Source organism: Mesoplodon densirostris, chromosome 4 (assembly GCF_025265405.1).
Source record: "Mesoplodon densirostris isolate mMesDen1 chromosome 4, mMesDen1 primary haplotype, whole genome shotgun sequence".
In the NCBI taxonomy this organism is placed as follows: domain Eukaryota; kingdom Metazoa; phylum Chordata; class Mammalia; order Artiodactyla; family Ziphiidae; genus Mesoplodon; species Mesoplodon densirostris.
Window position 1 is genome coordinate 44,386,212 of NC_082664.1, and position 12,744 is coordinate 44,398,955.

Consider the following 12,744-nt stretch of genomic DNA (forward strand, 5'->3'; position numbering starts at 1 on the left):
TGGCACATTAAAATGTCTAATTTTCAACAAAAATGTTGTGAGACACAAAGAAACAGGAAAGTATAACTCAGACACACAAAAAGCATAGTCAGTAGAAACTGTCCTTGAGGAGCCCCAAATATCGGACTTACTAGAGAAAGAACATAAATGACCTACTACAATTAAAAGAAAGTATAAGAATGAAGTCTCAGGAACTCCCTGGTGGTACACTGGTTAGGACTCCGCGCTTTCACTGCCGAGGGCCTGGGTTCAACCCCTGGTCAGGGAACTAAGATCCTGCAAGCTGCACAACATGGCCAAAAAGAAACCTAAAAGAATGAAGTCTCACCAAAGAATATCAATAAAGATAAAAACTATTTTTTAAAAAATAGAAATTCTGAGAGTTGAAAAATACAATAACTGAAATGTAAAATTCACTAGACGTTACTGGGCATATACCCTGAGAAAACCATAATTCAAAAAGAGTCTTGTACCAAAATGTTCATTGCAGCCCTATTTACAATAGCCAGGACACGGAAACAACCTAAGTGTCCACCATCGGATGAATGGGTAAAGAAGATGTGGCACATATGTACAATGGAATACACTCAGCCATAAAAAGAAACGAAACTGAGTTATTTGTAGTGAGGTGGATGGACCTAGAGTCTGTCATACAGAGTGAAGAAAGAAAGAGAAAAACAAATACCATATGCTAACACATATATATGGAATTTAAGAAGAAAAAAAATGTCATGAAGAATCTAGGGGTAAGACAGGAATAAAGACACAGACCTACTAGAGAATGGACTTGAGGATATGGGGAGGGGGAAGAGTAAGCTGTGACAAAGTGAGAGAGTGGCGTGGACACATATACACTACCAAACATAAGGTAGATAGCTAGTGGAAAGCAGCCGCATAGCACAGGGAGATCAAGCTCGGTGCTTTGTGACCGCCTGGAGGAGTGGGATAGGGAGGGTGGGAGGGAGATGCAAGAGGGAGGGGATATGGGAACAACAACAACAACAAAAATTCACTAGACGGGCTAAACAGCATATTTAAATTGGCAAAAGAAAGAATCAGCAAATTTAAAGATAGATTAATTGAAATTATCCAGTTTGAGGAACAGAAGAAAAAAAGAATGAAAAAAATTAAAAGCCTCAGAGACCTGTGGAACATCATCAAGTATACCAACATACAACATAGCCCTAGGAGAGAAAAAAAAGGTCATGTGCACTATTTAACTGTGTAAAGAAGAAATAATGGCCAAAAACTCCCCCAATTTAATGAATATTAATCCACTCATTCAAGATCATCAACAAAATCTAAGGAGGATAAACTCAAAGAGATCCACACTTAGCTACATCATAGTCAAATTGTCAAAAGCCTAAGACACAGGGAGAATCCTGAAAGCAGCAAGAGAAAAATAACTAATTATATACAGTTTCCTCAGGAAGATTAACAGCTTACTTCTCATCAGAAATCATGAGGTCTAGAGGCAGTGAGATGACATATTCAAAGCACTAAAAGAAAAAGTGTCAACCAAAAATTCCACATCTGGCAAAACTACCCTTCAAAGGTAGAAATTAAGACATTCCTAGATAAACAAAACTGAGAGAATTCATCACCAGCAGACCTACTCTACAGTAAATACTAAAAAGAGTCCCTCAGAGTGAAATAAAAGGACACCACAAACTAACTCATATCCATGTAAAGAAACAAAGAGTACTGGTAAAAGTTAACTACATAGGTAAATATAAAAGACAGTATTAAATTATTTTTGTTTATAACTCTTTTCTTCTATCGGATTTAAAAGACAACTACAGGGGCTTCCCTGGTGGCGCAGTGGTTGAGAGTCCGCCTGCCGATGCAGAGGACACGGGTTCGTGCCCCGGTCCGGGAGGATCCCACATGCCGCAGAGCGGCTGGGCCCGTGAGCCATGGCCGCTGAGCCTGCGCGTCCAGAGCCTGTGCTCAGCAACGGGAGAGGCCACAGCAGTGAGAGGCCCGCGTACCACAAAAAAGAAAAAAAAATAAAAATAAAAGACAACTACATAAAGCAATAATTATCAAGCTGTATAGACAAACTTATAATGCAAGAAGACATAATTTGTATGACAATAATAGCAGAAAGAAAGGGGGAGGGAATCAATCTATATCAGAGCAAAGTTTTTGAATCCTATAGAAATTAAATTGGTATTAATCCTAACTAGATCATTTTAAATTAAGATGTTAATTGTAATTCCTAGGGCAACCACTGAGAAAATAACTCAAAAAATATAGTAAAAGAAGCAACAAGGGAATTAAAATCTTATACTAGAATATATATATTTAATTTAAAAAAAGACATTATGTAGGAACAGTGGAATAAAAAAAGACCTAAGATATAAAAAAACATATAACAACATGACAGACATAAATCTTACTGTATCAGTAATTACATTAAATATAATGGACTAAAATTGTAATGTCTTCTTATGAGATTACGCAAAATGTGACACGTTTAGTTTTTATTATTGTAGTTTTCATGACATTCAAAAAAAATTATAGTGGCTTAGATTTGACTTTTTAAAAACTCTTTATAATGTAAAGTTTCAAACATACACAAAAGTAGAAAGAATAGTATAATGACCTCTATATACCTTTATTTAACTACAAAAATGACTAACTTATGGCTATTCTCATTTCATTTATACTTCCAACCCAGTTTTCCCCACCCTGCAATGGATTTTTTTAACTAATTAATTTTATTATTATTATTATTTTTTGGCTGTGTTGGGTCTTTGTTGCTGTATGCGGGCTTTCTCTAGTTGCAGTGAGCAGGGGCTACTCTTCGTTGCGGTGCACCGGCTTCTCATTGTGGTGGCTTCTCTTGTTGCAGAGCACGGGCTCTAGGTGCACAGGCTTCAGTAGTTGTGACTTGCAGGTTCTAGAGCGCAGGCTCAGTAGTTGTGGTGCACGGGCTTAGTTGCTCCACGGCATGTGGGACCTTCCCGGACCAGGGCTCGAACCCATGTCCCCTGTGTTGGCAGGTGGATTCTTAACCACTGTGCCACCAGGGAAGCCCCTGCAATGGATTATTATTGAAGCAAATCCCAGATATCATTTCATCAGAAATGAATAGTAAATAATCCAGTTTGAGAAAATTAGATGTATTCATAATTATATTATAGAAAAGAGGAAAGATCTATTAGCAGAAGAAAATAGTAACTAAATCTAAGACAATTTTTAAAAGCAATGTTTTTAATTCACTAAGATTTCTAAAGAAATTTTAAAAATATAAACAAAGCTCTTTTCAATGTAGCTTTTATTCCAATCTCTTGTTTTTACCTGTTTCTCCTCTCAGGATTCCATCCTATTTTTGATCTAGTTAGTAAGTTTTTGTCTGAAGATTCACTTATTCTTGTCAAAGAATCATAGTTATTCAAAATTTGTTCCAAGAGTCCTACATTTTCTACAATAGAAGAAATACAGTATCATTTTTCAAGTACTAATTCATTTCTCTTTTATATACTATCTCACATATATGTGTACTAAATTAGTTTCATGTGGTGATTTAAAAATCATGTGGTGATTTTACAATTTACAATGTACATTCATCAATAAAACTAAATATTTATAACTCAAGGAAACTATACCAGTAAAATTTTAGGCCTGAATTTATTTCCATCACAGAAAAAAGGAATTTGAATGAGAAGTAACATCATCACAAAGCCCAGTAAACTGAACTATTTTTATAAACAGTAAAAGGGAGATTTAACTATTTCTTCACAACAACTATTGGTTGAATCTTCCTTTTAGCCTCATCTTTAATGAGACTACATAACAAAATTTTTTTTTTTGGTGAGGTTAGTTTATTAATTAAAGATTTTATTATCTTTTAAATTCCTTAAGATTCTTTAAATGTGTCCAAAACAAGACTGGAATGCATTTAAATGACTCCAAAAATGAAAGCTTATATTTAACATTTTTACTTACTTTTACTAGAAAGGCTATATTTTAAGTGTCTATAACAAATTATTATTTCCTGTCACTTATAAAGGTTATTAGCACTTTTTCCAATTGAACACAATAATAAATGGTAAATTTCTCTGAGTTTTAGTATTTTAAATTCACACTTAAAAACAATATAAGTAAACATGATAATCAACCTTACCTTCTATAAAGCATTATTTTTTATTTATTAATAACAAATTTTTTTCATTAAAGGTTTAAGTAATAACATGTTGAAGACAGTCAGAATAATTATAAAGGTATATTTCCAACTCCTTCTACAAAGAATCTAAAGAAGCTTGATTTGCCCAGAAAGTATCATTTAAATACAAATATTAAAAATAGAGATCCCACTTCAGTTACTAAAAGGCACATTAGAGAATTATAAATCATGAGTGTGGAAATCTGTTCCTAATTTGAGATGGGTCTAATAAAAGTAGTGGGTGCTAATTATAATTCCTTTATTACCTGTATGACGTGACATCTCCATATTTTCTTTTTTATCTGTAGGATTTTCCCTCTTTGATATTTTATCATACTTTGAAACAGGTACAGGAGCAAATCTGCGAGGTGCTGGTGTCTCCAAAGGAGATTTCTGTTTATCAAAATTGGTATCTTCAACCTCTACTGAAGGTGCTTCAATAGAAAATAAAGAAAATAATAAATTTAACTTACTTTTTAAAAACATTTAAATTGTAATATTACTCTTCCCCATATTTTAAAAATAAAACCAAAATTATATAGGATACTCAAATTATTAACAAATATATAGAAATAAGTTCATCCTCACTAAAACCAGAAGAATACAGACTATAAATACTTTATACTTATACCTAATAAATAAGAAAAAAATATGACAATATTCAGTGCTATTCAAGTTGTGGTGAAAAATGGCATAGCCAGACACTGCTCATGGCAATGAAAACTGGTAAGACCATGTGGTGCTAAGTATAGAAAGTCTTAAAATTTTTATATACTTTGATCTAGAGAGATCCCACTTTAGTGAGTACAAGATACATTAGACAACTATAAACGGTGAGCGCGGAAACCTGAGTTCTGGCTGTAGCTCTGACACTTTCACTCTCAAGCCAGGTGACCTTGAGCAGGCAGTCATAACCTTTCTGGGCTTCATCTTCCTCCCTTTACAACTTAAAAACTGACTCACATTACTTCACAAAAGTATTGTAAGACCCACTCATTTGGGGGAAACGTAAAGCACCTTGCAAGTATAAGGAACCTTTAAAATGTCTGTAATCCAACAATGTTTTAACAAATCAAATGTTGGCAATATTGTACTACATGGATCTGCATATCATTAAAGGGATAGGCCCTTGATTTTCATTAGTTCATTATTCAAATATCAATAATTTGGAGATACATTTATTGATATAGTTTAAATTCCAAAGGTTTAACACAAATAAGCTATGTATTCCTTTGTTTTTATAAAGAGAGTTTAAAAATTCCATTAAAATAGACTTGCATTACTAATTCTTTGAAAATATTTAGAAATAGTTTCTAATTGTACTCAGATGGTTTCTCCCGACAGAATCAAGAAAACAGTAAATAGCCAGTTTGTCAGAAAATTGGTGAATTGATGACAAGCATTTTTGATGCTAGATAAGTAAAATTTTTCTAAATTTATATAGAAGTGCTTCTAAGAATTTATGAAAGTTATTAATTAAAACCATTAAGTAGAACATGATCCATAACTTGACTGAACAAGTTTCAAAATAATCTAAAACTTACCTGACCTAAAAAAAAAACACCCTAATTTTATAAAACAAAGACTTAGTCTCTCACAACCTTGTAAGTAAGTTTTCAGCTTATATACTGCAAAGAACATTCATAGCTGGCATTTTTTATTCATAGAAAACTACATATTTTTACCTTGTTTGGAAGCAAAGGTGTTATGTGAAGATAGATTACTGCTACCAAAATTCAAATGGTCTGGTTTTGCAGAATACTTTTCCACTGCTCTAGAAGGGGGCACAGTAACAGGCTGAAAACTACTAGTCTTGAGTGCAGCATTAATGAAGTGAGTCTAGAAAACAAAAATTACTTTGTTAATTTCAAATAGCATTTGAAAGAGTTAGAGGACAAAATACCTTGAAATTTATTAGAAGACTTGAAAACAATCTATTAGATTTAATAAACAATGAAAATACATACATTACATGCAACTATCCACTGCAGCAGCAATGCCACTGGAAGCATATAATAGCACTTGGGTTAAGTCTGGCTCTGCAGTGTGGCCCTGATCATTTAATTTATTCTAAACCTCAGTTTCTTCCTTTTCACCTCAGAGATGGCTCAAGAGACACTGAAGCAGGGTAGGAGAGGACCAGGAAGAAGGGACCCTAGCCCTAGACCTCTACTTAAACCAGAGAATTTAAAACCAAAACATCTCATCTTTTATATCCTGGATGGTAAGACTTTATTTTAATTAAAGGTTTAAAAACTATTGATAGAAAGCACTCAAATAAAACAGTAGCTGCGCATAGTAGCAGCAGTAATTTATGCATTTACATATAAATGGAAACTACAGTGACAACACAGTTTTAACACTATTAAAACATCTGAAATGTGTAAGTATCTTAACTAATAAAACTGATTTTAAAAGAGTTTTATGCTAGGCAAAGAAAAACCAAAAAGATTTATCGAGATCACTCTTCAAAAAGAATTTCATTTCATTAAGCCTTAACTGAACTACTAAAATACTCATTGAAAGTTCAATTTTCTCTGCAGTTATAGGCTTTATAAATAAGATGTCTGAATTAGCAAAGATTCCATTCTTCCAAAATCAGAAAGTTAATAAATTATGCATTTATTTATGGAAGGATAAATGAATGGCAGGCACCTAGAACTACCTTAAAAAAACTCAATGTGCTTTTCAAATGTGTCATCTCATTCTATCCTGAACCAAAAATGTTTTCTAGGTAAAGAAATCAAGGCTCAGAGAAGCAAAGTTATCTGTAGACTGGGGACCAGCACTCTGATAGGCCCACTCCTAGTCTCTCCGGATAACGTGCTGCACACTCAATTTTAGCAATGTATGGAGTACTTACTAAAACTTTATTTTATATGCCTATAATCATTCCAATAAAAATAATACCTTAATCCCATGAAAATTTCAAGACAAGCTCTATTAGGAATTCTTGAAAATAACAGGACATTAGTGTTCACTCTGTGATCTTATATTGAGCTATGATAAGCTTATTTTTATATATTCTTCTGAATGTTATATTTTAATTTTATTTTTAAAAGTTTTAAAACTGCATACTAAGTAGGGAAAAAAAGTAAATTAAAACCAATGCAGGGCTTCCTTGGTGGTGCAGTGGTTAAGAATCCACCTGCCAATGCAGGGGACACGGGTTTGAGCCCTGGTCCACGAAGATCCCACATGCCATGGAGCAACTAAGCCCATGCACCACAACTACTGAGCCTGCACTCTAGAGCCCACGTGCCACAACTACTGAGCCCACGTGCCACAACTACTGAAGGCCACATGCCTAGAGCCTGTGCTCCGCAACAAGAGAAGCCACCGCAATGAGAAGCCCGTGTACCGCAACGGAGAGTAGCCCCCGCTCGCCGCAACTAGAGAAAGCCCGCGCCCAGCAACGAAGACCCAACACAGCCAAAAATAAATAAATAAAATAAATAAATGTATAAAAAAAAAACCCAAAGCATTTACGATGCTGGTCATTCACTCATTCAGAAATAAAGTATACTGAGTACCTGAGTGCTGGGTAGTATCCCAGGACTTAGAAATTCCAAAATAAACAAGAAACTATACTATCAGCTCTCTGTGAGGATAACTCTTCTTTTTATAATAGCCCAGTGCCTCATATTCAAAAGGCATAAGAATGTTCATTCTTTTTAATTAAGTAAATGTAGAAGCAAATAAATATACTAGGTGGTTCTCATCCAGGGGTGTACAACAGAATCATTAGAGAGCCTTCAAGGATTCCCAGACCCCACCTGAGACCTGCTGTCTCAGACTTTCTGAGAGGTACAAGCACGTGTATATTTATAAAGCTCTCCAAATGAGTCTGACGCACATTCCCAGGCTAAGAGCCACTGATGTAAACAAAAAACTGCAATGCGATAAATGCCCTTTAAAAACGCCGTGAACGGAAATACCACAAAAGAAGGAAAAGCCAACTATAAGGAGAGGTCTCACAGAGCTAGACGTCTGAACTAGAACATGCAGAGTTACCCCATAGAGGAAAAGAATTCTGAACAAAAGCAAATCATTATTTAAGAACTAAAACTGTTACAATCTCCTGAGCTATTGCAATAATCAATGAATATTAGCTTAGAGATCCACGTGATAAAAGGTCATGGAATGTGTGATCCCTTTATTACCTGAATATCTATTTGTTGTTGCTGCAGTTTTTCAAGATGCCTAATGTACTGCTCCATAAACACATTCATTTGCTTTCCATGATCACGGCAGTGTAGTTTCTCATGTTTATTCTGAATGGTTGTCTGCTGCTCTGTAACGCGTTGTAGCTGTTTATCAGTCTCCTGTAACTTATTGAGTAATTCTGTAACAGTATTGACCTTTGCTTCCAACTCACTCTGCACCTAAAACAGTAAAAATATCCAAAGATATCAAAAATATGCTCAATTACTAGAAAGATTATATAAAATATTGGTATTGAGAAATTATCAAACCAGAGCTTTTACCCTCTAAATTTCTGATGATTTTATGCCTTTATTTTTAGAATCACAGAAATAAAAGGCAGCAGATAGTTATCCTTAAGTAGATCTTTTCTCTCATAAAAAATAACAAATTTGTCACATACAATTTTTATTTCTTAAGTGGAAATTAAATACTTAATGGAAATTTAAAATACTTAAATGGAAATTAAAAAGAAGGAAATAGCAAAACAAAGTAGCTTTCAATACTTCACTAATCTGAGGCTGAGTTAGGTCAGCAGTCTTGGCTCTCCCCCTATTAGCTCTAAGACCTTATTGCTGACTCTGACCTGTTTCTCATTTTTCCCATTTACAAACTGAGGGGTTTGGCATAGATGGTCTGTATGGTCCCTTCTAGCTCTAAAATAAGGATGACCAACCATCCCATATACCCAGGACTGAGGGGTTCCCAAGATGAGATTTTTCAGCGCTAAAACTAAGAAAGTCCAGAATTTTCTAGAACTAACACAGGGATGTGAGGTAAATCTCACAACTTCTGAGAAATAATTCACAACTACAGACAGCAATATCCCTAGCCAATGGCTGGACACAACAATTACAGAATCAGTTTCTAATAAACATTTTTACATTTTACAAAGTAGTAATGACTATCTGGGAAGAAACAGATATACTTTTATCAGTGGAGCTGCTGTTGCAATGGCGGCAGCAGTTGCTGCAGCCACAGTTGCAGCTGAATCAATTCCACTGGGTGAAGTTCTATTCTCCTGAATAATAGGGTCCTTTTCTGCGCTGGCATCTTCTAAAAGCTGTACCTTTACCTCCTTAAAGACAGGCATGCTTTGAGCTCTGTAAATAAAAAAGGAATAAAATCTATTCAGTAACCTCTACTGAACCATTAGAAGAAATACCTACAAGTGGTAATCTGCTGCAGGTGAGTTTTCTTGATTTTTTAAAAAAGTTAAATCCCTATTTTTCACTATCAGCATCTTATCAGTCATTTGGTTAATGAAATCTATTAAGGCTCAGGTCACTACACACTAAAGAAATAAAAAGGTAATTCCTTGGAAGGCACTGATATTTCAGAAAATATGACTTATGCATGTGGAAAAGACATGGGCACAATTAAAATGATTTATAGTCAAGAAGTACAAATTTAAAACATGCAGAAAAGGCTCTAAGAATTTAGGTATCAAGTTTTACACCCAAAGTAAGACAACCCAAGAGGGATTGTTAAAACTGCTGAAAAGAATTTTTTAAATTCTAACTCATTTAGATTTAATAAATGTCACCTAGTTTATTAAAATGGGCACAAAATACACTACTAAGCAGTGTGGATTAAAAATGAGTCCAGAGGGCTTCCCTGGTGGCGCCGTGGTTGAGAGTCTGCCTGCCGATGCAGGGAACACGGGTTCGTGCCCTGGTCCGGGAAGATCCCACATGCCACGGAGCGGCTGGGCCTGTAAGCCATGGCCGCTGAGCCTGCGTGTCCGGAGCCTGTGCTCCACAACGGGAGAGGCCACAACAGTGTGGGGCCCGCGTACCACAAAAAAAAAAAAAAAAAAAAAAAAGAGTCCAGAAAATAGATGCATATTCACTGTAAGGGATTTAACTAAAGACCTAAAAAAAAAAAAAAGACTGGTCAATTTTGTGCTGTATTTGGCCTAAAAGAAATCAATGAAAGAAAACACTGACAAAACTGAAGAGTCCCTAAGGTAAGTCTAAGTAAAATCAATAGGAATGAGCTCCATCTCCAGCTGCTGAATTTCCATCCTTTGATTTTTTTTTTTTTTTTTGCGGTACGCGGGCCTCTCACTGTTGTGGCCTCTCCCGTTGCGGAGCACAGGCTCCGGACGCGCAGGCTCAGCGGCCAATGGCTCACGGGCCTAGCCTCTCAGTGGCATGTGGGATCTTCCCGGACCGGGGCACGAACCCATGTCCCCTGCATCGGCAGGTGGACTCTCAACCACTGCGCCACCAGGGAAGCCCCCCACCCTTTGATTTTTGAAGAAGGCCACAGAGCTCTTAAACTTACTCCTCATTGATGTTGCCTCATTTCTATTAAGAGCATCATTTTTCTCATTCTCAAAATTTTGAAGTTAACTTCTCTATCCTCCGTTTACCTTCTCATGCCCAACTGAGTCATCAGGTTTTGTCAATTATTTCATCACAATTGCAGGACTAGTGTCATGGAATTATGGAGGTAGGGGGAACCCAGTAGCCCATCCTTCCTAATTTTCACATCAAGAAACTGAGGTCCACAGAGGTAATGGGATTTACTTGATCACGTCACAGAACTAGTAAGTAGCTGAGTTAGGACCAGTTCCCAGAGATCGTCCCATGACACCAAGCTTTCTCTCTCAAACAGCACTTCTCCCTTCAGACTTCTGCTCTAGTACAAAACCGTCATCTCTGGCCAACTATTTCATTCTTCCTGTTTCTAATTGCTTAAAAACTTTCCACACACATTTTCCCACCATTCAAAAATCTAAAATCATTCCTTATAGACAACTGAATAGGCTACTTTCCCGTTTGGCCTTCCACACACTCCATCCTCTGGCCCTGCCCTATACATACTGCACTTTTCCTCCCAAAACCACCTCTTCCTGAGTCACACTGCTCTCACTGACTACGCCATGCCACTCCCACAGCTGACTCCATGCTTTTTCTCACTCTCTCAACCTTCTTCACCCAACTTACTCTATCCTTCTCCTCAAGATACAACAAAAGCCTTACCTTTTTCAATAAGCCTGCTCTCATAACACTTCCTCTTGATCTCTCCATTCATTAATTACTTTTGCATTTACTTCCTATACCACACAACTGAGGCTTGATAGTCAGCCATCCTATGGTTTAAATGTCTGTACAGAACAGTTTAACAGTGTATTGAATGTTTCCTCTCGCAGCTCTAATCATGCATTCCTCCATATATCTGCCTATTCTCTCCCCAACCAAGCTCTAAGCAACCTGGGGTGGGGGTCCGGGGACTTCTTTTATACCAAACAGCAACTAAGAAAGAGCACATAGTAGGTGCTCAATATACATTTAGCTGACTGAGTGGTGTACTAAGAAAATGTAATTGAGATAATCCATATCTTTTAGAATTTCTGTCTGAAGTCTGAATGTGACTTACCCTTTAAGATCTTTCATTCTACATTAATACATTAAATTGACCAACAAGAAAAATAACATTATAAGGCTAGACATCAACTTCTTTATAGGCTTTAAAGTTTTATTTTTTCCAATTATCAAATTAATAAATGCTCAATGTAGCAAATGAGCTTCTAAGTGTAAAGAACTAGAAAAAAATGCACATAACTCTCCCATTCAGAAGAAACTGTTTCCTTCTAGTCTTTTTCTAGAACTTTCTTCTTTACTCCTAAATCCTCTGAATCTGGCATCTATCCCAATGCTACACTGAAACTGCTCTTACCGAGGCCATTAATACCTCGTCTTGCTCAATGCAATGGACACTTTTCAGTCCTTATCTTTCTTTACCTCTGAGCAGCTATCAAACTTAGAACCTCATTTCCCTTGGTTTTGTTAAGACCATACTCTCTTACACCTCTGGATAAACTTTCTGAGTAGCATTTAGAAGCCACATTGCTTTCTTTGCACATCTCTTAAAGGTTTGGTTTTCTCAGAGCCCTACCCTATGCCATCTCTTTTCACTCTCACACTCCCACCGAGTCACTTCAATCACTTCCAGAGCTTAGACTACTATCTACATACAGATGACTTATGGATTTCTAGCTTAGACCCCTTTTGCGAATTTGACCTTTATATTCAATTTCCTATCGGACATTTTTCACCTGGATGTCTCATAGGTACCTCAAACCCCTGCTTACGTCTAAAATGAAATTTATTCCCCAAAGGCTTCCCTTTCTTAATGAATGCTACTACTGACTATGCATTTATACAAGCCAAAAATCTAGGATCCATCCTTAGCTCCTTCCTCACTCTCACATTTAAGCAGCAATTCCTGTCAATTCTATCTCCAGGTCATCTTCCAAACCTGTGTACTCCTCTCCAGCCCAGCATGATTCCCACCCTCACATTCCACCACTCCCCAATGTACTCAGGACCAATCTAATTCATCTCTTTAAAAGATTCCTG

General features: G+C 36.3%; 1 protein-coding gene across 10 annotated transcripts in view; it reads right to left on the minus strand.

Annotated features, from left to right (window-relative positions):
- Window positions 1-12,744, minus strand: part of KIAA0586 (KIAA0586 ortholog) — a 107,347-nt gene that overhangs the window by 86,696 nt on the left and 7,907 nt on the right. For all 10 annotated transcript variants that reach the window (XM_060096136.1, XM_060096135.1, XM_060096134.1 and 7 more), the window contains 5 exons: window positions 9,303-9,477; window positions 8,335-8,556; window positions 5,857-6,010; window positions 4,438-4,605; window positions 3,307-3,430 (listed from right to left, as the gene is read on the minus strand). In XM_060096136.1, the coding sequence (XP_059952119.1) occupies window positions 3,307-3,430; window positions 4,438-4,605; window positions 5,857-6,010; window positions 8,335-8,556; window positions 9,303-9,477 (843 nt within the window). The remainder of the gene's footprint in view (window positions 1-3,306; window positions 3,431-4,437; window positions 4,606-5,856; window positions 6,011-8,334; window positions 8,557-9,302; window positions 9,478-12,744) is intronic.